The 25,244-nt window shown below is 39.5% G+C and overlaps 1 protein-coding gene across 1 annotated transcript in view; it reads left to right on the top strand.

Annotated features, from left to right (window-relative positions):
• LOC126236880 (sodium/potassium-transporting ATPase subunit beta-2-like) overlaps nucleotides 1–25,244 on the top strand; it is a 320,227-nt gene that overhangs the window by 254,955 nt on the left and 40,028 nt on the right. Inside the window, exons 2-3 of the mRNA XM_049946508.1 lie at nucleotides 17,188–17,328; nucleotides 19,235–19,354. Of these exons, the coding sequence (XP_049802465.1) occupies nucleotides 17,188–17,328; nucleotides 19,235–19,354 (261 nt within the window). The remainder of the gene's footprint in view (nucleotides 1–17,187; nucleotides 17,329–19,234; nucleotides 19,355–25,244) is intronic.

The following is a 25,244-nucleotide window of genomic DNA, read 5'->3' as shown; positions in this document are numbered from 1 at the left end:
CTCACGTCAACAACTTTCTTCTCTCGTACCTCTCCTTTACGCCACGCGACATATCCACTCTCTTCCAGTTTGTTGATGTAGCGAATGTTTCGTCTATCGTGTACTTCTATTCCTGCTCCATTCGTAATTTAAAAGTACAGTTTGGCTTGACAGTTTATTCCCAAACTCGGAGAACACTCGTAAGATGAACAGAATGGATTCACAAAGTACCCTACAGACCAGGATGGTAAATTTACTACATGAAAATGCCGCATAGAAAGTCATCCTCTGAGACATAAAGCTAATATTGTGGAAAACCAGCCTCAGTTTGGCGAGGAACAAGTTTCACTCGTTTCGTCAGGTATACACATACAGCTGAAGCCACATCATTACATACTCTAGAGGTACCCAACTGCGTATACGTTGCTTGCTACTTATCATCCTCTGTTCTAAATAGTCCCAAGAATTTTCTACGGAACTAAGATCTGGTAATTCAGCGTTCCAATCGGCTAGCCTACCTGTGGATCTTCGCTACAAAGTGTCGAAGTTCGCTTTCCGGAGCATACTAAGTGGTCTCTCCCAGTGAGGCTGTCCTTTGTAAATATTGCACATCGTCTGTCAATTGCTTTATGTGTGATTCCACAGCCACGCCGCAACTTCTGAGAGATGAAACCATAAAAATAAAACTTGGGAGGCTGTCATGTCTATTATACAAGATACATTTATTGTATACAAAAGAACCCGGCAATGCTTCTCAATTGCTAAATGTGAATGGGAATTGTCTCTGTCCATCTCCTCCTCTCCTGTGTCTTTGTTTATTTACACCTCGTACCCCCTCTATCTCCGTCCAACATCTCTTCCCGCTTTCTATGCCTACCTACCACCTCTTCCTCCAACTAACCCTCTCCGCCTCCTCCTCCCTCCCCTCTCTGTCCATCTGCAGCTTCCTACACTCTTCGTCCCTCACCCCCACCACCCGTCCTCTCTGCTTCTAACACCCTCCCCTCTTGCCGCCCTCTCTGCTTCTAACCCCCCCCCCCTCCTGCCGCGCTCTCCGTCGTTACTTCTTCCTCCTCCCGCTGACCTTGGGCTTGCTAATTGATATAGCTAACGAAACCCTGATTAAGAACTGAAATCGATTGTGATCATCGATATACGATGTATGAGAAAGATCCCCACCTGTTGCTGGATCTGAGAGGATAGCAGTTTCAATGGCAGTATTCCATACAGTTTAAATCTGCAAACTGGCAAAACGTATAGCGTATGTTCGTCTGCATGTGTATCAGTGTGTCGTGTAAAAATATGAAGCAATGAAGTGTTGATATTTTGCTAGCAAATTTTCTACACACATGATAATTATCGTTATGTAGTGGTATAGATACATTAGCCAGTTTCGGATTTTGGCCATTTCAAACGTACGAGAGCGTGCAGAAAATTATCTCAAAACTCTCAAGGCTTTTTAAATAAAACAAACGTTATTAACATTCTACATCTTTATTCCTCATTCTTCATGTCTACATATTTCCAGCCCTCTCAGCTATAGGGCTGAGAAATGTACCTTGTAAGAAGGCAGTGTGTAACGTAACTATGTCTGTGCGTGAGAAAAAAGGTGCTGTAATATTTCGAAGTCAAAGAGTTCATCCACGCATGAAGTATGCTCCCCATCTTCAGCATGACTATCCCAGATCACACAGGAGCGCTGTGACATCTGCGACGGACTCGTTGGGTTCAGTGCCACCGATCGTCTTCCATACAGTCCCGACTTGGCCACATCCAAGTTTCATGTGTGTCCAAATCATAAAGAAAGCTTTCGAGAACCTTACTTTCATTGTCTTGAAGCGGTGTAAGTACAGGTGAGGTAGTTGTATCAGCAAAGTCAAACATTCTACAGTGACGATAACAAAAAAATGGTCTCTCTTTGGGAGAAGTGTGTTTGTCGGCAGGGTGACTATTGAGAAATAAGTACGCAGACATGGACGAATAAAGATTTACACGTACACTGTTAGAAACTTCAGTTTCATTTAAAAAGATTCAAGAGTTTTCACATAAATTCGGAGGTATTATTTTACAACCCACCCTCGTGTCAGTATCACACTTCAGTAGTGTTCCATTACGAACCGTAAATATTTGTAAAAAATCTATCCCGTAGATAAACTTCCCGGAATCCTGCAAAGAATGCGAATCCTGCCGTTTGCATTACCTACAACTCAGCCCACGTGACTTCTTTATTAGGATAAGTCTGGGACAATAGGACCACTTTTTTCTTCAGCATAAAATTTGTGTGTTTTTAACTTTTTTACTTTCGGCAGCATGTTAGTATAGTGTCAAAAAACTACTATATTATTAAAGTACAAGAGGTGTGATGAAATGAAAATATACGTCAATGGTCCATCTCATTCATAGGTGTATGGGTGAGGTGGACCAGTGTACTGGGTGAGATGGGCTGTGTAAAAAAGTCAACCATTTGGAATATGACGTAATGAATACAAAACTATACTATTAAATATTTTAGTAGAAAACAATTTTATCGGTTTATTATAAATCTTCATTGAACACTGACTTTTCTACTGAGTCGTTGGTTTTTTAAGCTTTAGCCCATCTTTCTCTCACTATCGTGAAGAGAAAAACACTGAATCCAATCGTCATTTTTGTGAGTTTCGTAATAGATTTCACCACACCAGACACATTCATCTTCATCCCATTCATCAAAGTTATTTTCGTAATCTTCTAAAATGTCTGCATCTGATAACTTGGTGAGCTATTTGCAGTTGTTTCTGTTTTAGCTTAAGTATGTTTTTCTCTTCATTAGTATTCTTCTTTGGCGACCTTCTTCTGCCTTTTTTCTTCCTTTCTTTTTTATCCCTCTTTTTCTTTACAGTTTCAAAGTTTTCAACAAAGTTTAACCATCTAGATAAAGTTCCTGCCTTACTCTTAAAGTTCATGGCTTTATCAATAGAAGGAACAGATGAAATTTCTTCAAAAATTTTGTCTGTGTTGACATAGGAGTCAGTTTTGAGATGGAAATGTTGGAAGTCTTAGGTTTCGTAGGAGTGGGGTCCAAAGTTGTATCAATGAAAGAATTTGACTTGCGCAGATAACTATGTTCTTTTGATGTGCTTGGATCCGTTAGGTCTTTTGATGGGCTTTGAAACGGTTGGTTGACCTGTGGGAGAGATTCTGCTCTCCCATTTGTTGGCGCAGACACGTCTTCCGACAAATAAGCGTAGTCTGAGACTGCGGCCACCTTCAGTTGGATTATTGCACAGGCCATGAAGCTAATTTTAATTGTGCTCCATCTCCCTCACTTTAAAATAAGTGGCCCATCACTCCGAAATAACTCTGGACCATCTCTACCAATTCTCTGGGAGAGATGGACCACCCCGACTCCTATATGCACTTAGTGAACTGTTGTTGTTGTTGTTGTGGTCTTCAGTCCTGGGACTGGTTTGATGCAGCTCTCCATGCTACTCTATCCTGTGCAAGCTCCTTCATCTCCCAGTACCTACTGCAACCTACATCCTTCTGAATCTGCTTAGTGTATTCATCTCTTGGTCTCCCTCTACGATTTTTACCCTCCACGCTGCCCTCCAATGCTAAATTTGTGATCCCTTGATGCCTCAAAACATGTCATACCAACCGATCCCTTCTTCTAGTCAAGTTGTGCCACAAACTTCTCTTCTCCCCAATCCTATTCAATACCTCCTCATTAGTTACGTGATCTACCCACCTTATCTTCAGCATTCTTCTGTAGCACCACATTTCGAAAGCTTCTATTCTCTTCTTGTCCAAACTAGTTATCATCCATGTTTCACTTCCATACATGGCTACACTCCATACAAATACTTTCAGAAACGACTTCCTGACACTTAAATCTATACTCGATGTTAACAAATTTCTCTTCGTCAGAAACGATTTCCTTGCCATTGCCAGTCTATATTTGATATCCTCTCTACTTCGACCATCATCAGTTATTTTACCCCCTAAATAGCAAAACTCCTTTACTACTTTAAGTGCCTCATTTCCTAATCTAATTCCCTCATCATCACCCGATTTAATTTGACAACATTCCATTATCCTCGTTCTGCTTTTGTTGATGTTCATCTTATATCCTCCTCTCAAGACACTGTCCATTCCGTTCAACTGATCTTCCAAGTCCTTTGCTGTCTCTGACAGAATTGCAATGTCATCGGCGAACCTCAAATTTTTTATTTCTCCATGGATTTTAATACCTACTCCGAATTTTTCTTTTGTTTCCTTTACTGCTTGCTCAATATACAGATTGAATAACATCAGGGAGAGGCTACAACCCTGTCTCACTCCCTTCCCAACCACTGCTTCCCTTTCATGCCCCTCGACTCTTATAACTGCCATCTGGTTTCTGTACAAGTTGTAAATAGCCTTTCGCTCCCTGTATTTTACCCCTGCCACCTTCAGAATTTGAAAGAGAGTATTCCAGTTAACATTGTCAAAAGCTTTCTCTAAGTCTAAAGCTGCATGACCTCGGGAAAAATTACGGCTGTAGTTTCCCCTTGCTTTTAGCCGTTCGCAGTACCAGCACAGCAAGGCCGTTTTGGTTAATGTTACAAGGCCAGATCAGTCAATCATCCAGACTGTTGCCCCTGCAACTACTGAAAAGGCTGCTGCCCCTCTTCAGGAACCACATGTTTGTCTGGCCTCTCAACAGATACCCCTCCGTTGTGATTGCACCTACGGTACGGCCATCTGTATCGCTGAGGCACGCAAGCCTCCCCACCAACGGCAAGGTCCATGGTTCATGGGGGGGCTTAGTGAACTAGGTGGCCATTTTAGGTTAGTTTGATGCCTATACATTTTCCAGCCTCGCAGTAAGAAAAACAAAAAGAAATAACACAGCATCAATATTGTGAAAAAATAGTAAAATTTTGTAACTACACTTTAAAGCTTATCCGATTACCAGAACAAAGAATGTGGTTTTTTCTCCAGAACTAACACGAAACTGACAGCAAACTGTACACCTTAACATTTCTTCGCGTTAAGAGTTACTTAGCAGTCTTTGAGTCAGGTTGATAATTTGCCAAGATTGAACTGCTTGTAATTACGACCTTTGTGTTAAGACAACTTCATAAATCGAAGTTTCCGTTCTGGGAGCTCACAGTTTTACTGACTCCTCCTCCTAAGCGCCCCCTCTCCCGCCCCATCCCCTCCTCTGCCAAGGAATGTAACTGGTGGTCATCCCCACTTTCAGTGTGACACATAATTATGACTACGATTTTAACGTTAGTAAGAGTAAAGTGTGTAAAATGTTTTTAAGATAATGATTGACGATTGTTTGCCCAGTGAATAGTACACTGTTTTAGCATAGCTCCCAAGAAACAATAATTCGGAAAAATATAGCTTTTGAAAAGCATACACTCGAAAATTTTGAACACACGTGACACAATTCATTTAAGAATTATAACAGTAAGAAACGCGCACAACTTCATGACTATCACAATTTACACAACATAAAGTCGGAAGTGTGTCCTCACTGTTATCAGTGTTTCAATAGCCACTACAATTGTGAACGCCGGTCTGCCTATACGAGCGTGTAAATTAGGGTTTCTTTCGATCGTTTCCGCCTATTTGAGGCAAATCGGTTTGTCTGTTTTCTTTAATATTCCGTCCGTGAATCTATAAAAACAGAACTCTAATACTATAACTTTGTTGTCGATCCGCGCGTCTGTTAAGTCTCCATTTCTCAGAAACTTGGAATTTATGTCAAATACACGGTGTCTTGGCTGTGTGAATAATTAAAGCTTCTGCCTGTGTGAATAATGCAGTCAAAAGATACGGCCATGTATGTCTGTTATTTTTATATTCGCAAACTCTCATCAAAACCTTTTTATCAAAAAACGTGTCGGGCCTGGTGGTCTAGCGGTAAGACGCTTGTCCGGAAAGAGACGTCGCGGGATCAAATCTTGGTCGGATCATAGATTTTTTTAGTCTTCGTTTTAACATACCTTTCACCTCTCAACGACGTGAGGAGACGTCAGAAACAACACATGGTTAGGATTCCACGTTACACTGCAGGTCTCCTTTTTCTGGCTGGATAACTGGGGTAGGTTAGGGACACACAATTCGCCGAAGTGGCGTTCAATGGAAAGGCTTGCACCAGGCCATTGAGCCACAGATATTTATCATAATCTATATGCATAATTAAGTCTGTATGGAACGCTCAGGGCGCGAGTCCTGCTCGCCCGTGTCCGGTTCTCATTATTTTCGTCGGTTAGTGGAGGATCTTTTCTCTTTCGTCTACTCCTACTCAACTCCCCATGAGTCTCCGGTTCTACCTGTGGAGTCACGCACCGTGCCAGAGTTGTTGTTGGCAACAGGTAGGTCAGGCTGTGCTTAATGGACCTTTACCTGGCAGATACGTTACCGATCGTGTCGCAAGACTGTCAAAGTTAGCACGGCCTGAAGCAAGAAACTGAAAAGTATTCTGGGTTAAACGTAGTTTCTAAGTTCCAGAATACCTTGTCATTTTTCAAGACACTTAGTAATGCTTCTTTATTCTGAAAAATTCTGTTGTGAAATTTGGAAACGGGATCCGCGCGTGCCTCGTAGGTACCTGCATGAGCTATGAAAATTGACTGCAACAAATACTGTTCGGTAGACACAGAATGCACTCGACGTTCTGTGAAAACCGAACGGGCCTCACTGTTCTTGTTTTCCTGACACCGGGCAGCTCGTAACGAAATCAGAAATTCTCGTTCAAACTGGAGTGAGTGGTATAGAACGGTAATTTATATGAAAGCTGCAATGGTTCCCCGTTGTATCCTTTTTCCAAACTTTAGGACGTGTTTTTTGATCTCATGTGATGACAGAAAATAACTAATTCAAATCCACAAGTTTTCCTTAGATTCTCGATACTGGAAAATGTACTTATAAACATTACGCACACTGTTAAAGGAGCGCGCAATAGGAAACAACAGATATCAGTACAATCAGTGTCTTGCTGGAGACTTAGAGCTCAGATAAGTGCCCGAATGTCGCGTATGCTAAAAATGTGGCGCTATCGTCGTGATACCACAACAGGTTTGTCTTCTCGGACTAGAAGTGTATTCAGGCGTGTAGGATACAATTAGAGGGTACGCAAGGAGGAGATATACGGAAAACTGATGAACAAAGATCGACAGACTCGGACAAGATTGTATTTCTATATCCAAACACGGGAGTACCAAAACAGTGCACAAGACTGACTGACGCAGTCGAATGAACTGTAAGATGCTTCATGACAATTTCTTCGTGATTGCTGCCTTTAGTGCACTTCATTCTTATTAATGATTATTTTCCACGAGAGACGAACACAATCATCGCTTTATATGCTGTTGCTGCAGACACACCACACACACTGGCAGATTGAGGTACACTTGATCCAGCTAATCGGCCCTCCTGTTCCACTGACATTTTCACAATGAGATCTTCCACTGTCTCTCCTCTTCGCATCGGCACTCGCTCTAGTGTAGCGTAGAATGACTAGCTTCGCCCATCAACAAGAGACATGCCCTTCTCACTAGCAATAACCGTTACATCCTCAGGAAGAAACAGTGTTCTGTGAGTTCACGTAGCTGTGAAAATCACCAGTATGCTTAAGCCTAAAATATTTCAGTTAGACGATAGGGAGAGAAGCCTTTACAGAAATGCTTTCGGAGGTTTTCCATAGCTCCGACTTTATGCGTTGATGAATTAGCTCTGGAACTAAAGCATTTATTTAGGCTAATAATACAGCGATCACTGCCCAAGATAAAATGTTTGAGGATGTGGGGATAAAGCTAACAAAAGCTCTCGAAGGTCTGGGCATCTGAAACCAGAACTTGTAAAGACACTTGTTAGTGCACTTCAGGAAAAAAATAGCAAAACTAAAAGGAAACTGAACACCGCTTGGAGAGGAGAGCAACTATTTCACTGAGGTTTTCCCAAGTGTGTAAGAGTAAAAACGGACCGTTCCGTTACATTCATAGCACAATGCGAAGAAATAAGGCTCTGAGTATTTGCACAGCATGCCATCCGTAAACTTGTACAAATATCCTTTACAACCACCCTAAAAAATCTAAAAAAGAGGAAATTCTTTAATTACTGTTGGCGTAAATTAACAATATCTTTTTAAAAAGGTACTGATGGGTAAGTAGGGTCCACAACCTGTAAATATCGTTTCGAACACACTTAGCAATATAAAGGCACTTTTAATAACATGTAATAATAACTGTACTACGACCACCACAAAAAATTTAAATCATAGATTTAGTTAACTGTTGTTTACTTTTACTCACAACACACTTTTTAAAGAATTAGTGATGTATGAGGAAGGTCATCAACCTGAAAATACTGAAATATGACGTTCTATGGGAAAGGTGACATTTACTTAAAATTTTGGGCTAAGTTTAACTGAACATTTTAAAGCATTTCTGAAACCCAGTAGAGGAATTCATTAAAAGCAGTGAATATTTTCTTCACAATTTTAAAGTATAAAAAAACCGTTTAGATTACATTTTGAAAAGATAGTTCCTCCCTCCCCCGCGCCCCCTGGTGTTCAGAGGGTTGAAATTGTGTGCCGGTCTGGAACTCGGGTGCAGGGAACCTTGCGTTTTTCGGAAAACTCTCTTTCCGACCGAACTATTCACATGCGACTCGCGACCCCCCTTCACATCTTAATTTTTTCTTGTTATTGTCAGACTTTGGTTTCATGACAGTCTAGTACATGTCGGAGGGTGGCGAGTGGTCGATCCCCAAAACCTTGGATTTAGTGGGACGGAAGTGTCTGGATATCTCATTCGGCAACAGCTTCGCCCGCGAAAGGTAAGATTCTGGGACCAAGCCGCTCCGGAACACCAAGAAGTTTGAAACTAACGCTTGCTCCACTGCAGAGAGGAAGGTCACTGTGGAGAGGAACAGATTTGTATATTCTATAATTTTCAGTTAACTATGTTCCCATAGCAGAATAAAGTGAGCCTTTCGGTTCCCGTAAGGAACCTCGGTTCTCCACGAGAAAAGCCTTGAATCTGTTTTTTAAACACTGCTGTTCGTCATCCACACTCTTCATCTCTTGAGTCAGCCTTTTGAAAAAGATTCTTCCTATGTGCCACACGCGATTGTGAGGAACAGTTCAGGAGTAGTTCGCAATGACAACATGTTTCCTGCCCTGTGTTCGCTAAATGGATGCTGCTGTTGGTTCTCCGCGTCTATATGATGAACCTACAATACGCACTTGAGTATCTGGCAGAGCGTTTACACAAAAAAGTTTAACATGTCAATTACAAACCTTATTAGCGCGTAAATGTTGTGTATTATCATTGTAACTTCACCTAGATTGTGAAAAAGAGGATTATACTCTCCTGTGCCAACCTGTCCACCTCAGAATGGCACTTGAAACCTAAGTCTTCAATAATTTCACTAAATCGCTTCAGGCGAATTACGGGATGGTTCCTTTGGAAGGGCACGGCCGACTTCCTTCTCCATCCTCCCCTAATACGATGGGACCGGTGATCTCGCTGTTTGGTCCCCCTCCCCCAGATCAACCAATCAATCCTCAATTATTTGCTAGATGTATTCCACTCTCTGTCTTTAATCTCTGCAGCCCTCTTTAGTACCATGAAATTCATTCCCTGATATCTTAACAGATGTCCAATCACCCTGTCCCTTCTTCTTGTCAGCGATTTCCATTTGTCCCTTTCCTCGCCGATTCTGCGGAGAAGCCCCACATTCATCGTCTTATCAGTCAACATAACTTTAAACATTCATCTATAGCACCCCTTCTCAAATGCTTCGATTCTCTTCTATTCCGGGTTTCCCTCTGTCCATGATTCACTACCACACAACGGCGTGTTCCAAAGGTACTTTGTGAGACTTATTTCTCAAATGAAGACATATGTTTGATGCTAGTAGACTTCTCTTGGTCAGGAATGCCCTTTTTGCCAGTGCTAGTTTGCTTTTTATTTCCTCCGTGCTCCGTCGATCGTGGCATATTTTGCTGCTGTCTAGGTATCAGACGTTCTTAACTTCATTTACTACTTACCACCATTTCTGATTTGAAGTTTTTTGGTTTTCTCATTTCTGCTGCTTCTCATTACTTTTGTCTTTCTTCGGTTTACCTGTCCATGTTCTGTAGTCCTTACACCGTTCATTCCATTCAACAGATCCTGTAATACTATTTCACTCCACCGAGGACAGCAATGCCATCATATTGTAAGATCGTACACAATTGTCACAGATCGTCCAAATGGCTCGCTAAAATTTAAATTATCAAATAGAGAATGCTTTCTGGGTGTGGCTTTTTTCTCTCGAATATTAAATGATCAGATACCTGAGCCAGAAACTGTAACTGAATAATGTTGTGCGCACAATTATTGAATTGTTTGTACATTTTCTTCGTTATCCCTGTAATAAAAATATTACGTTGGCAGTAAATAAACAGTTCACTGTTGTGTTGAAATAATTACCTTACATCGGTCTACAAATACCCACAAGAAGCTACACTAGCTTCACGAAAAAATGTCCAGGTAAGAGATAAATGGTGCAAAACAGTGCATACACGCATAGTTTCTGATGAGTCTCTTAACGAATTGGATCTGAAGGAAAAAGAGTACTGACGGGTGGCAGCGAACAGAAGCGAGAACCGGAGTTGTCCAGTGATGCTGACCGCGCGCGACCCGTTAATGGGCGGGGCAGCCGTAGTGTGGTGTGTGTAGCTCCATTCACAGCCAGGGGTGATTCAGTGCCGGCTGCGGCTGCCCCCAGTTGATCCCAGTGTGAGTGAGTGTGCCCTGAACCTCGGGTCAACTGCAGCGGCCAACACACCGGACGCCGCCCGCGACACTGCTGCCAACCGCCCGCCGGGCCGCCCACGCACACGGGGCACGAGTGACACACGTAGGCGTTCGCGGAGGGGAGGAGGCACTGGAGTACAGTGTGTTCTTCATATACCGAGCGAAAAACCACCAATTCCCTGGAATATAATTTTTTCATTTTGTCTTTTGTCAATTATAAGATTTAGTTTAACACACACACACACACACACACACACACACACACACGGCTTATGAAAGGAAGCAACGTTATGTTTAAAAGCCCGAGGAGCTTTCACTTAAAGCTTGGTTTGCACTGGTATGAGCACAAGAACCAGGTTCATCGAACAAGCACCGTGTAGGGCTCAAACGGTATGCGAGTACGAGAACACACCATTTGAGCGTTTTCGTTTCGCATTCGCTCGTGTTCAGGCGGCCTCCATCTCCAGTGAGTCATCGAAGGAAGTGCGCGCACTTTACGCTTCAGCTTTCGCTTAGATACAACAGATGGAATAGTCTTTTACCTTTGTTATTAAAAATGTGTTACGTGAGCAATGGAGTGGTTGGAAGAGAATTTGATGCCAACAAGTCTCACGTGCGTGTGGTATCCAAAAAATACGTAGCACAAGAAGTAGAACAAAACAATAAAGAAAAAACGATGATAGGCAGGAAGCTGCTGAAGACTCGACCTTCCATCTGGAAAAGTGGAAGTGTGAGAAAGATGATGAATTCATTAGTTGGTTCCTTCAGGTGGGAAGATGACACAGTCTCGGAAATGGTTGGACGGGTTCAGTTTCCAATAAATATTTCATTAGTTACTGTCTCATATGTATACATGGTGTTACAAAAAGGTACGGCCAAACTTTCAGGAAACATTCCTCACACACAAAGAAAGAAAATATGTTATGTGGACATGTGTCCGGAAACGCTTACTTTTCATGTTGGAGCTCATTTTATTACTTCTCTTCAAATCACATTAATCATGGAATGGAAACACACAGCAACAGAACGTACCAGCGTGACTTCAAACACTTTGTTACAGGAAATGTTAAAAATGTCCTCCGTTAGCGAGGATACATGCATCCACCCTCCGTTTCATGGAATCCCTGATGCGCTTATGCAGCCCTGGAGAATGGCGTATTGTATCACACAATACGAGCACGAAGAGTCTCTACATTTGGTACCGGGGTTGCGTAGACAAGAGCTTTCAAATGCCCCCATAAATGAAAGTCAAGAGGGTTGAGGTCAGGAGAGCGTGGATGCCATGGAATTGGTCCGCCTCTACCAATCCATCGGTCACCGAATCTGTTGTTGAGAAGCGTACGAACACTTCGACTGAAATGTTCAGGAGCCCCATCATGCATGAACCACATGTTGTGTCGTACTTGTAAAGGCACATGTTCTAGCAGCACAGGTAGAGTATCCCATGTGAAATCATGATAACGTGCTTCATTGAGCGTAGGTGGAAGAAACTAAAATGAGCTCTAACATGGAAATTAAGCGTTTCCGTCACATGTCCACATAACATCTTTTCTTTATTTGTGTGTGAGATACATTTCCTAAAAGTTTGGCCGTACCTTTTTGTAACATGTGCGTACTGTCTGTAGGAAGGTAGCAAAAGCCAACTACAGGAAGACCTGCGGAGGGTTGAAGATTGCTGCAAGGTATGTCGCAGTTGACCCTAACTTATACGCTTAAATAGGCGAAGAAATCTACTACTGTTAGATGATATTATTGGCGACGGATCATTGTAAACAGCATTAAATATCTGTACTCTGGTCAAATTTACTTTGTGATTGACTTCTTGCAGTGGTGTGGCGCAGCGTTGCCGGCATGCAGCCAGCCGCACTTCATAAGGCACTGAAGTACTCGTACATTACTTTGAACACAACGAGTATGTGGAATTCCAGAAAGAATTAAGATTGGATGGCTGTTGGCCCCCACAAAGCGACTCTCTCAACCGTCAGTCACAGAGCAGTTTTAATCGGAGTAAAAGTGCAACCATTCTGAGCGACCGGAAGTTGAATGACCACATAAACAATTTTTGAGAAAAGTAGGTGCCAGACATTCATTGGAAGAATCATAGCCGGCCGATGTGACCAATCGGTTCTAGGCGCTTCAATCTGGAACTGCGCCCGCTACAGTCGCAGGTTCGAATCCTGCCTCGGGCATGGATGTGTGTGATATCCTTAGGTTAGTTAGGTTTAAGTAGTTCTAAGTTCTAGGGGACTGATGACCTCAGAAGTTGAGTCCCATAGTGCTCAGAGCCATTTGAACCATTTGAAGAATCATAACTAAATATAATTCATCTACGAAATAAATGGTTTATGAAACACTCGTGCAACCAATTCTTGAATATCGATGATCACTGTGGGATCCTTAATAGAAGAGATAACATCCAGCGAAGAGAGAGACTTTTTGTTCGTTTAGGATCGTTTAGTCAGCGGGAGTGTCACGGAAATTCTGAACAAACTACGCTGGCAGACGCTACACGGGAGATCTTGTGCATCACGGCTAAGTGTGTTGTTAAATTTCTGAGAGATTATGTTCCGCAAGAGTCGGGCAACATAAAACGTGTGTGCGCCTCCTTACAGCGAAAATCGAATAAATTATGTGAGGAGGGTTTACCGACAATCATTCTCCCTGCGCTCCATTCGCGGATGGAAAAGGGAAAGGAGAAAAGTTTGTGGTATCACAAATATCCTCAACCACGTACCTTACGGTGACTTGTAGAGTACAGAATGACGTATCTCCGAACAGGCCTCGGAGAGCCCAACGGTACCGACCGACCGCTTGTCATCCTTCGCCGATAGGCTTCATTGGATGCCGATTTGGTGGGACATGTAGCCACCACATCGCTCATCGGCCGTTGTCAGTTCTCGTGACAGTAGCCGCAACTTCTCAGTCAAGTAGCTTCTTAACTGGCCTACAAGCGCTGAGTGTACCCCGTTTCCTAAAAGGACAGATCCGGGGGTCACTCATCCAGTGCGACCTACGCTCGACAGCGATCAACTTTCGTGATCTGACGGGAACTCGTGTTACTATTGCAACAAAACAGTTGGCAGTTAACGTCTTGCTATGCAGTATTCCTTTAATTGCTGTGAACAGCGAGCGAAAAGAGTCGACCAAAATTTGTATAATTTCAAACAAGACTAAAGAATGCTGCAGCTGCATTTCGGTGATAATTGCGGCATCACCGCGGTTTTCACCCTTGTGTAAAAATTCAAACGCGCACACGTTCTTAAGTTTCCTAGCTGCTTCCTGCTCTTAATCACCATCGCCGACCATACAAAATAATAAATAGCACGTGAATCTCAAGGACTGAATTGCGACTATAACTAGCGTTTTGTCAAAAGAAATCAATTAGCCGACAATTTTAGCTACAAATAAACTTAGGTGTTATGTTCGAATGCTTTTATTTGTTCTGTTCCATCCTCCAGTGTAAATATTGTTTCGCAGGGACGAGAAAATAGTAGTGAACACAGTGATTTATTATGTGAATACTCTAAAGCTTTCATAAGCTTCCATTAGCCTTGATGTAGCTACAGGTTTTAAACTTAAGTTCTGCTTTACTGCTTGGTGAGTGAAAGCTCTTTGAAGTCAGTACCATGTACTATGCTGAAATGGTGTGGTATGTGATCTGAAGGTTGGAAAGTGGAACAAAGATGGTCAGTTTATATAAATTAGTTTTGGGCACTGTGTCTTTAGCGTTTAAAAAAGTGACCCTGCCAGGTACCCAAAAGGATGTTGTTCAAATTGATTTTGGCCATGGCAGCATATTTAACTTAAGACTGCCTGTGTTGCTAAGTGACTCAGTAATTGTCCTTCAGCGGCATACAGCTGCAAAAAAAGTGTGTATGAATGTAAAATACCTCTTCTCTCTACCCATCCACAGCCTGTGCATTCACATGAACTCTGAAAGAAAACACTGCAAACAGTTAACTTTGGACTATTAGATTGTTTTTAGCAGTCCCAAATATGCAGCTACAGTCTACAAACATCTTTATGGAGCTAGTTGATACTGAAGAAGACCAAGTGAAGAGCTTCAGAAGGAAAAAAAAATGCTGGCTATCTGAAACCTACTGTACCAGATCTTTTTTCTTAAACACAGAACATGAGAACTTTATTCAGTAATGTAGTAGTTCAGATGCCCTTCTCCTCACACAAACTGTGTTTTCCTATTTTCCCAATATTGCATCAGGCTGATGTGAGCAGGATTCAATTGAAATTACTTGGCAATATCCTTCTCTAAACAGAGCTTTTGCTGTGGCTCTAAAGACCACACGTCCTGGTGGCATGTTAAATTCTAATCTTGATCATGTTGAGCACAAAGGCTGACAATACCATTAAGGGTTAATGAAAGCCACCTCAGCTGTGTTATTAACCATTTATGGTGTTACAACTAGTTTCAATTGAAGAACATCTTCAGATAACAACCTAAAGATATTCTATAAACGAAACCAGTTGTAGCACAGTAAATGTGTAGTAATATTGCTGAGGTGGTTTTCATGAATTATTAACATTAGAAGTTAATGTTTTTTTCTTCCTTTCCTTTCCTTTAGCCTTCAAAAACATTCCATCTGAGTTTTTGTAAAATGTTGTAGGCAAATATCAGATTACAAATTGAATGTCAAATGCCAAAGTACTAGACCCTATACTGAAAACAGACAAAAATGAATTTAGCAGAATATCAAATTGAAACTTAGTTCAAATTGAGTGATATTAAGGTGACCTAATACTGTTACAAAATTTCATATTGTTGGTTACTTACCAGTATGTATTTTAAAGTTTCTGTAACTATGGTCATAACTCACTAGACATGGAACATGTCTACTGTCAGATATGATACACATTTCCTATGTGATCTCCATTTATGCATGAGTTTTTATATTTAGATAACAGTGCAATGGTAACAAAGATACAGAGAAATTAAAGTGGTGAAGAATAGAAAGGAAAATGACTCTCATCATCAGAAACAGGAAATGAAAATAGAAATGTTACAACTCTACAATACAGGATGCAAGATTATATGAGATAGTCAAAACAGAAGCATTATGTGAAGATAGTGACCAATGATTGTTTTGACAGAAAACTGCTTGTATCAAATACTGAACAGTACCGTGGACAAGATTTCTGAAATTGTACATATGGAATGCAGTACCATAAAGTAAAAAAAAAAAAAAAAAAAAGTTATAAATTGAATCTAGGATGGGGTAATATGATATTTAAGTATCTTAAAATTATATTGGTAGATAAAAGATAAAACTGGGAATCCCTAGAAAGAACAGATGAGATGGTCCATGGAGTGGGGGTCACCATAAAAAGGGACAGAGTATTGTGGCAGCAGACAAGGTATCCAGAAACAGGTAGCTGGCCATGGAAGGAAGCATTGACGGTTGAGTAGTCATTGGTGTAAATCTATAACATATGTAATAAGAATCAGGGCATGCCATAATAAAACACAGTTTTTGTTAAAATTGTTGTTGTGGATTCTTATGGATGTCTCTTCTGTATAACTCATTAACTATTGGCTAGAAGGAATGAGTTCTGTTAAAAAAATATTGCAAGGTGGTGACAGGAAAACAGCTTCACAATTAGCTAGATGGTTGTAGAAACACTGGAAAAAATCACACATGTTCCACTGTGTATATTGTACCTTTTGTTATTAAATCAGTGCATGGATTCAGTCTGAGTCTGGCCCATCTCCCTGTATTAGAAATTAGAGTGCTACTGTTATTTTATGTAGAATGAAATACCTTGTTGTTACACAGTTGTGTTATGGTTTCGTAGTTTCAGCATAATGGTGTTTTTTTGTTCTTGATAGACCTATTTTGCAATGAAGTATACAGTTCTGACAGATGCTGATTTCTTTGTTCTCCAGCTAAATGTTTTTTGCATAGACGTCTGGTTTACATTAAGAATAGTTTCTAGAACAGAAACTGATCCAATATTTAGTTAGAATTCTTGTGGGTATCTCAATGATTTAAATCAGCAAGGTTTTGTGTCCAACTTGAAGCAGTCTCATAAATAAGGTGTCAGCTGTTTTCCTGATTCAGTATTTGTCTGTATGTATAACTTGGACACTGACACAAAGTAAAAGCTAAGCACTGTAATACATCATTGCATGTTCCATTTGACTGAAGTAATAAATTTTCTTCCTCATGCTACAGAAGAGCTAGGCTAAAATATAACATAATAGAAACATGGTAATGAAAATATATCTTAGGAATGAAGCTCCCCAAATGAATTGCTTGCCTTAGCAATATAGGTTTGTGCTTCACTTGATAGAAGCAGCTAAAGCTCCAGTATTTGTTTCAAATCTGTTTTCTCAGTAATGTTGATATAATGTTAGTTTTAGTTTAGATTTTGGTCTTGCCAATTTTCTAGTTTCAATTCATTTAATTTTCAGCTAAAATTGGGCTCTTCTACTTCATATTCTACACGTGCCTTGCTGCCCTCTTTGCCATCTGCCTGTGGGTATTTTATCAGACATTGGATCCTAGAATACCGAGATGGACTCAATCAAGTTCTCTGATTGGAACATCACCAGGTAAATCTCAAAAGTACAGGTACTTCTGTATAAATTCTAACTTTAGCCATTTTGTTTGTAGATATAAGAAAATAAGAGTTGTTAGTTTTATTACAAAATATGTGAATTATGTGACAAACTCATGAGCAGTTGAATTGTACACACTTAACTAATAGCTTGTAGCTCTTCTGTCCTGCTGACAGCAGCAACCAATCATGACACGGACTTGAACAGCCAACAAATGATGGGGGAAATCATTCTGATCTATGATCACACAACTTCTGCCCACAGTTCATGAAGGTTGATCAGAGTTAGGTCCAATGCATAAACATCTCAATCCACATGTGCTCTATGATGTCAGAAATGCTTATCTGCAGAAATTTATCCAAGTTGTGGCCAGCAGTCTAAAACTGCCATTTTTTTATATTCCATAACTGATTTGATTAATTTAAAGGTGAGCCATGTGCCAGGAACTAATTCAGCAAGAAGTAAAGGAGTCACAGTTATTCACTGACTAAATTTTTTTGAGAAACTGAATCACAAAGGTGACAAAATGAGCTAAAATGCCACTAATACTTTTCAGAATGTAGAAACAAGGCATAAACTTCAAAAATTGCTTGTACAACTTTGATGCTGTAAAAAATTATGCCAAAGCTCATTTTTGGGTTGTTTGTATGAATTGTGACCAATAGAGAAGCAGCCACCCAAAGCCAATGTCAAATTGACCACTAGATCAGACTTGAGTCAGACTGAATGAAAAAGATTCTTGTCTCCCTGATTGGTCATATTACTGTGTAGCCATGCCAGATAGGTTGCAGTATTCATAAAGTATAACTGCATGTTTGATGAATTGGACTCCACAGAATTCAACAAAATGCCTGTTCCTGGAGAGGACTTGTTTTTCAATCTTAAAATTTCATACTTTTGTCCTTTTTGTAGTGGAGAAAATGGCTCTCTCTCTTTCTGATCTCCACACATGAAGCACAGATGAGCACACCCACAGTACAAAATAAGGTTGTTCTTTGGGGGCCTAAGTAACTCACTTCATAACTGAATGTATCACTAAGCCAGAATAGGTATTGCTTCTGCACAGAGAAAGGTTAATTATTGTTCCAATTAAGTTATGGAATGTAGAGATGTGAGTGTCCTTGTGCAAACTGGGGACTGATATTTTTAGATTAGATAGATAGATAGATTACAGTCTAGTTCACGTTGCACTGGTGATGCAGGATAGCATTGTCCTGAGAATTTGTGATGATCTCTGCACACCAGTATATTAGGTCTGTCCTTTCTAGCAACTTAATAGAGACTGTCCAAGGAAGTGACAGAGAAGAGCATGATGGCAGTTTGTGTCCAATGATGTGAGAACTGTCACCACACCAAAAAATTACAAAATTTCTCCTGTATAGTGCACGAAATACAAGCAGTCCTAAGTTACATAATTATTGCTAAAGAGACTACTTCCCATCACAGACCATTATTTCTAGAAACATGTGAATTCAGTAATGCATTAAAAGTCTTGGTACAGACTCCAGCAGGGACCAAGTGACCCTTCTTACATCACCGCTCCTCCCCCATGTGTGTACTGTAGCTCAAATAAGGATTATTCCAAAAGCAGAACTTAACAGTTCTGCTTCTTGGTGTGTGGCTGCATCTGCTCTGAAGTATGTCATAGTATAAGGTTAGTTAACCTCAAATACATATACCTACACACTTAATTACCTTTTGAAACTGCCAGAGCCTACAATGAATGTGGGAGTGGGAGTGGGAGAGGTGTACAGTTTTTGCTGTCTTGTTTGAGACACAAACAAAATATTATCTAAGTCAAAACTAAGAAGTGATTCAATTATATTTTGCAACATAACTCATTTTTTGCAAGTTGTCACTATTTTTAATTTCATAACAATCTATTTTAATTTTGTTATAGGTCTTGGGTTCCGCCCTATGCCACCAGAAGAAAATGTGGAGAGTACATTAATTTGGTACAAAGGTACTCAGAAAGTTAATTTCCAACACTGGACAGACAGCTTGGATAAATTTTTAGAAGGTATTGTGTGTTTCCAAATCGCTGCTATTTTTTGAGAGGCTGTAACTTAATGAAATTTATATTAAACAGTGATTTTTCTTGTTCGTTCATTCGTATATCATTTCATAAAGCACACTGTGAAAGAGTGTCTTCAAGGATGTGGAATGAGTCAATTTATACATTTACAGGCAGAAGTTGCCAGTATAGATTACTACTGTTAAGTATGCAATCATCCAGTTACAAACTAGTGTTTATCTAGTAAAATTGATAATTATGTGACTTACTTAATTATGGGAATGCCATTTTTAAGACTTTTTCATCTGTACTTAAATATCAATTGGAGCTCCATTCATGAAGATTCATTTAGATGTATCTCACAACTCTGCTTGTTACAAAAGCAAATATTTAATCACTTTTTGTGCTGATGATGTGCTATTCAGATTAAATATATTTATCAATCTGATACCAGTACATTACTTGTGTTCTTAACTGTTGTCCAAAAATTATGTAAGTCAGTGCTGTTTCCTTTACTTCAGTTTATGTTAAGATCTTGCTATTACACAAAACCATCACATCCAATTGCAGTTATTCATAGTTTTCATCTGTTTTACTGATTATTGTATTAAAACATGAAATCTTTTCATAATGGACATAAAATGTATTTCTGTGACTGACTTGTGGCAAATTTAACATTTACTTTTTGGACAGTTTTTATTACTAATATTTTTTTGTCATTCCTTGCAAATGTAACAAATCATTCTATGTTTAGGACATTTGCATTCAGTTTCTTTTTAGTAAATGTTGGAGTTCTCACAGAATAATAATAATAATAATAATAATAATAATAATAATAATAATAATAATACATTGATTACCAAAAAGCTTTTGATAGTGTACCCCACTCATGGTTACTACAAATATTGGAAATATACAAAGTAGATCCTAAATTGATACAGTTCCTAAACATAGTAATGAAAAATTGGAAAACCACACTTAATATCCAAACAAATTCAAATAATATCACATCACAGCCAATACAGATTAAGCGTCTAATATACCAAGGAGACTCATTAAGTCCTTTCTGGTTCTGCCTTGCCCTGAACCCACTATCCAACATGCTAAATAATACAAATTATGGATACAATATTACTGGAACATACCCACACAAAATCACACATTTGCTATACATGGATGATCTAAAACTACTGGCAACAACAAATCAACAACTCAACCAATTACTAAAGATAACAGAAGTATTCAGCAATGATATAAATATGGCTTTTGGAACAGACAAATGTAAGAAAAATAGCATAGTCAAGGGAAAACACACTAAACAAGAAGATTACATACTTGATAACCACAGCAACTGCATAAAGCGATGGAAAAAACAGATGCCTATAAATATCTAGGATACAGACAAAAAATAGGAATAGATAATACAAATATTAAAGAAGAACTAAAAGAAAAATATAGACAAAGACTAACAAAATACTGAAAACAGAATTGACAGCAAGAAACAAGACAAAAGCTATAAATACTTATGTTATACCAATATTGACCTACTCATTTGGAGTAGTGAAATGGAGTAACACAGACCTAGAAGCGCTCAATACACTTACACGATCACAATGCCACAAATATAGAATACATCACATACATTCAGCAACAGAAAGATTCACATTAAGCAGAAAGGAAGGAGGAAGGGGATTTATCGACATAAAAAACCTACATTATGGACAGGTAGACAATTTAAGAAAATTCTTTATAGAACGAGCAGAAATCAGCAAAATACACAAAGCAATCACTCATATAAATACATCGGCTACACCACTGCAATTTCATAACCACTTCTACAACCCTTTAGATCACATAACATCAACAGATATGAAGAAAGTAAATTGGAAAAAGAAAACACTACATGGCAAGCACCCGTATCATCTAACACAGACACACATCGATCAAGACGCATCCAACACATGGCTAAGAAAAGGCAATATATATACAGTGAGATGGAAGGATTCATGATTGCAATACAGGATCAAACAATAAACACCTGATATTACAGCAAGCATATTATTAAAGATCCCAATACCACAACAGATAAATGCAGACTTAGCAAACAACAAATAGAAACAGTAGATCACATAACAAGCAGATGTACAATACTAGGAAATACAGAATACCCCAGAAGACATGACAATGTAGCAAAAATAATACATCAACAGCTTGCCTTACAACATAAACTTATAAAACAACACGTTCCCACATACAAGTATGCACCACAAAATGTACTGGAGAATGATGAATACAAATTATACTGGAACAGAACCATTATGATAAAACAACACCACATAACAAAACCTGAAATCATACTCACCAATAAAAAGAAGAAATTAACACAACTAATCGAAATATCCATACCCAATACAACAAATATACAAAAGAAAACAGTAGAAAAAATTGAAAAATACATCCAACTGGCTGAGGAAGTCAAGGACATGTGGCATCAGGATAAAGTTGACATCATACCAATTATACTATCAACTACAAGAGTCATACCACACAATATCATCAGTACATCAATGCAATACAGCTACATCCAAACTTATATATACAACTACAGAAATCTGTAATTATTGATACATGTTCAATTGCCCAAAAGTTCCTAAATGCAATATAACACATACCGTACAGTTAAAAGGAAGTCACACTTGATAAAGGTCCGTGTCACTTTCCATTTTTGACCAGACATAATATCAGAGAAAGAAAGGAAGAAAAATAATAATAATAATAATTATTATTATTATTATACTATTCAGTGATCTGATAAGTGTAATTGTTATAAGGAGTCAACATGGATAAAATTATGTAACATAATAGCAAAATTATAGCTAAAAACCAGGCACTCCTCCCACCCCCACCTTTGTGGTGTACCCTTACATCCAAAACATGTACAGTCATCAGTCCTCAATTTTTTTTTTATTTCACAGCCAAAAAATAAAAAGAAAGAAGAACAATAAATTAGATTTCTAAAAATAATTTTCACAATGAAATGATTTCTTAAAAATCGCATTGGTCATTGAATTACCCAGAGTAAGATAGTTTTGGCAGGTCTGTGGATGTCATCAATGCAACATATTCAATTTCAAGAGAGTTGTCAGGTATCAGATCTTTCTTTATTACTTTCAAAATATCTATGTAAGACTTCTTGCACAGTCTACCTTGAAAACAAATTATCTTGATTTACCAAACAGTTTTCCAAAATACTCTTTCATACAGCAGTTTCTATTAAAGTTCCTGAAACCTGGTACTCAAGGAAAGGCAGGAATCGGTTAAGATTGTGGAAAAGGAATAAACAACTGTGTAAATGATAGTGTTTCCAGTGAGTTACAATTTAGCAAATCACCATTAAATACAGATACAGCAGATCATATTTTAAAAACAAGCCACTGTGATCTGAAGGCCTTACATGCCAGGAATGGCACTAAATTAATAATTGTTTAAGAACTCACTGCAATTTACAAGTATTGAAACATTAATGGTAAGTTGCCACAAACACAGCAGAAGGCATCAGATGCCAGGAATGGCAGTAAATAAGTTTTTAAGCCTTACTGCTAAAATACAAATACCAAATTAGAATTTTAAGGCATATGACCACAATCATGGCTGAAGGCCTTACACACCAGGAATGGCAATAATATAAAAAAAATTAGAAACCTGCTGTAAAACAGCAAGTACAATAGCAAAGATTAATTTAAAAAAACAAACAACTGATCACCAAACGGATGAAATAAGATGATGGTGAACTTCGCAACACAACCCTTAACATCCACTAAACACTACACTGCTAGATTTATTCCAGAAGGTGACCAGAACTATTAACTAGACAAATATAACCTTTAATGTAGGTGTTACAAGGTTTTGTAATAACTAATACAATAATAAAACACAGGGGCAAGTGCATAAGGTGCTTACAGGGTACTGAGGCAGATTATACCTGCAGAAGGGTTGAAGGGCTGAAGGAGCATTAGGCTGCACTACTGCCATCAGACCTCCTTTTAGAACACGTATGTCTTACAAGAACCAAGGGGGCCACAGACAGTGCTCTAGGAATCGACCTCAGAGGAGGTCTGCCAACAAGCACTTTTGCTAGCGATGAGATAGGCAGCCAAGAGTTGCATTCACTTCACAAGATGGTAACTCAGACTAGTGGCAGTCTAACAAATGACTAATGATAATCTTGTTGAAGCTACATGATGTCCAATAAACCAAATGCAACAATGGAACAATAAGCCAGAGCCGGAACCAGCGGTCTGCACTACTTCCCTAGAACACTGTGTATAGAGTGCCCAGAATGAGAGAGGAATCACTACCACCAGAGTAGAAGAATCACAAAATGGCCTACAACCAATAAAGCTGTCAAAACTACACGCCTTACTGGACAGCAGTGGCAAGGTGAGGAAATGGACACTGCCGTTACATACACTAACCCTAAGGCAGGTAACTGGGGTGTTAGCGGCCACCAGGCAAGAAAAATTACCGCTGGTTGAACTTAACAAATTGTAACAAGTCGAATGCAGTAAATAGTAATAAGAAATGGAGGAAAGCTTATCAGATTTGCCTTCATCAAGCACTTCGCTCGCTGCTCTTCGCCTCAGCAATACTACGAGCAGCAACACGAACCAAAGTCACTGGAGAATTTAGAGATATCACAATGGTGGAGGTTTCTCTACTTGAATTGAAATGCTTTCATCTTAAAGCTTGTTAGATCTGGTTTACGATGAGGTCATACACCCTCGTGACCACAGCCTTACCATCCGGTAGTCCATGCCTTCTGTCAGCGGTCCCGGCGTGTTCTGGCACTGCATGGACCTGGCTCCTCCTGAGTCCCCAACTGAACTGGCCCACTCATACGACCTGGAAAAATGACAATGTTGCCCCAAAGATAGGGCAACAGTTACTACATATTGATAACAGCAGCTGCTGCCACTAGCGGACAGGCAACGCTTGCGAAACCGAGTGGCGCCAGTCAACATGAGAAGAAGACAAACAACCGCAACCATGCTAACTAAACAATACCATCTGGCCTCCAACAGAGGGTGGAAATCTACAAACAGCACCAACGTGAGCTGCAGCATGGCTTAGTTCCCTGTTCATCTGTGTTGAAATTCTGAGTGGACTACAATAACAATTTCTATACTAGAAACATGTCTATGAATTCCTATGTAATCTTCAGCAAGTACTCTTAAGACTTAAAATACTGCAGCAGTAATCTATAACTGCATAATGAGGTATTCCAAACAGACGGACAACACTCCCTGCCCCCCACCCTCTCCCCATGGTCCATACCAACCAATATGGATTCTGGAAACATTGGCAATATGAAACACCACTCAGTGCTATTTCATGTGATGTACTGAAATCCATTAGGAAAAGTACAATCGTGAGTTACTGAACATAATTTACAGCTAGATTGTGGACTCTGTATGGAGGATGCAATGTCTTATCTGGAATGGAGAGTCACCAACAAATGTAGAAGTAGATTCATGCATTCCACAGAAAAGTATATTGGCACCCTTGCTTATGTTGAAATGACCTGGTAGAAAATACTGAAATTGTTTGTGTGTGGTTTGACAGTCCAGGCACAACATGTAATTACCAAACAACTTTATTCAGACTCACTGCATGGAGAATCACACACATCTATGAACAACTGACTTGACAATTTTCATGTAGCAACATGTATAGACACAAAAAATATTACTTGGTGGTAAAATTTGAATCGCAACATGCCCCCACAATTTTTACAGGAAGTTATAAATTAAGAATAAAGTCTTCCATTTGTAGCTCTAAGATTTAAGTCAAAGTCCTTAAACACATTTCTCCTGCTTTGGTGCAGGAAGAGCCACCC

This window comes from Schistocerca nitens, chromosome 2, assembly GCF_023898315.1.
Source record: "Schistocerca nitens isolate TAMUIC-IGC-003100 chromosome 2, iqSchNite1.1, whole genome shotgun sequence".
Classification (NCBI taxonomy): domain Eukaryota; kingdom Metazoa; phylum Arthropoda; class Insecta; order Orthoptera; family Acrididae; genus Schistocerca; species Schistocerca nitens.
This window is presented reverse-complemented; position numbering and strand designations above follow the sequence as displayed.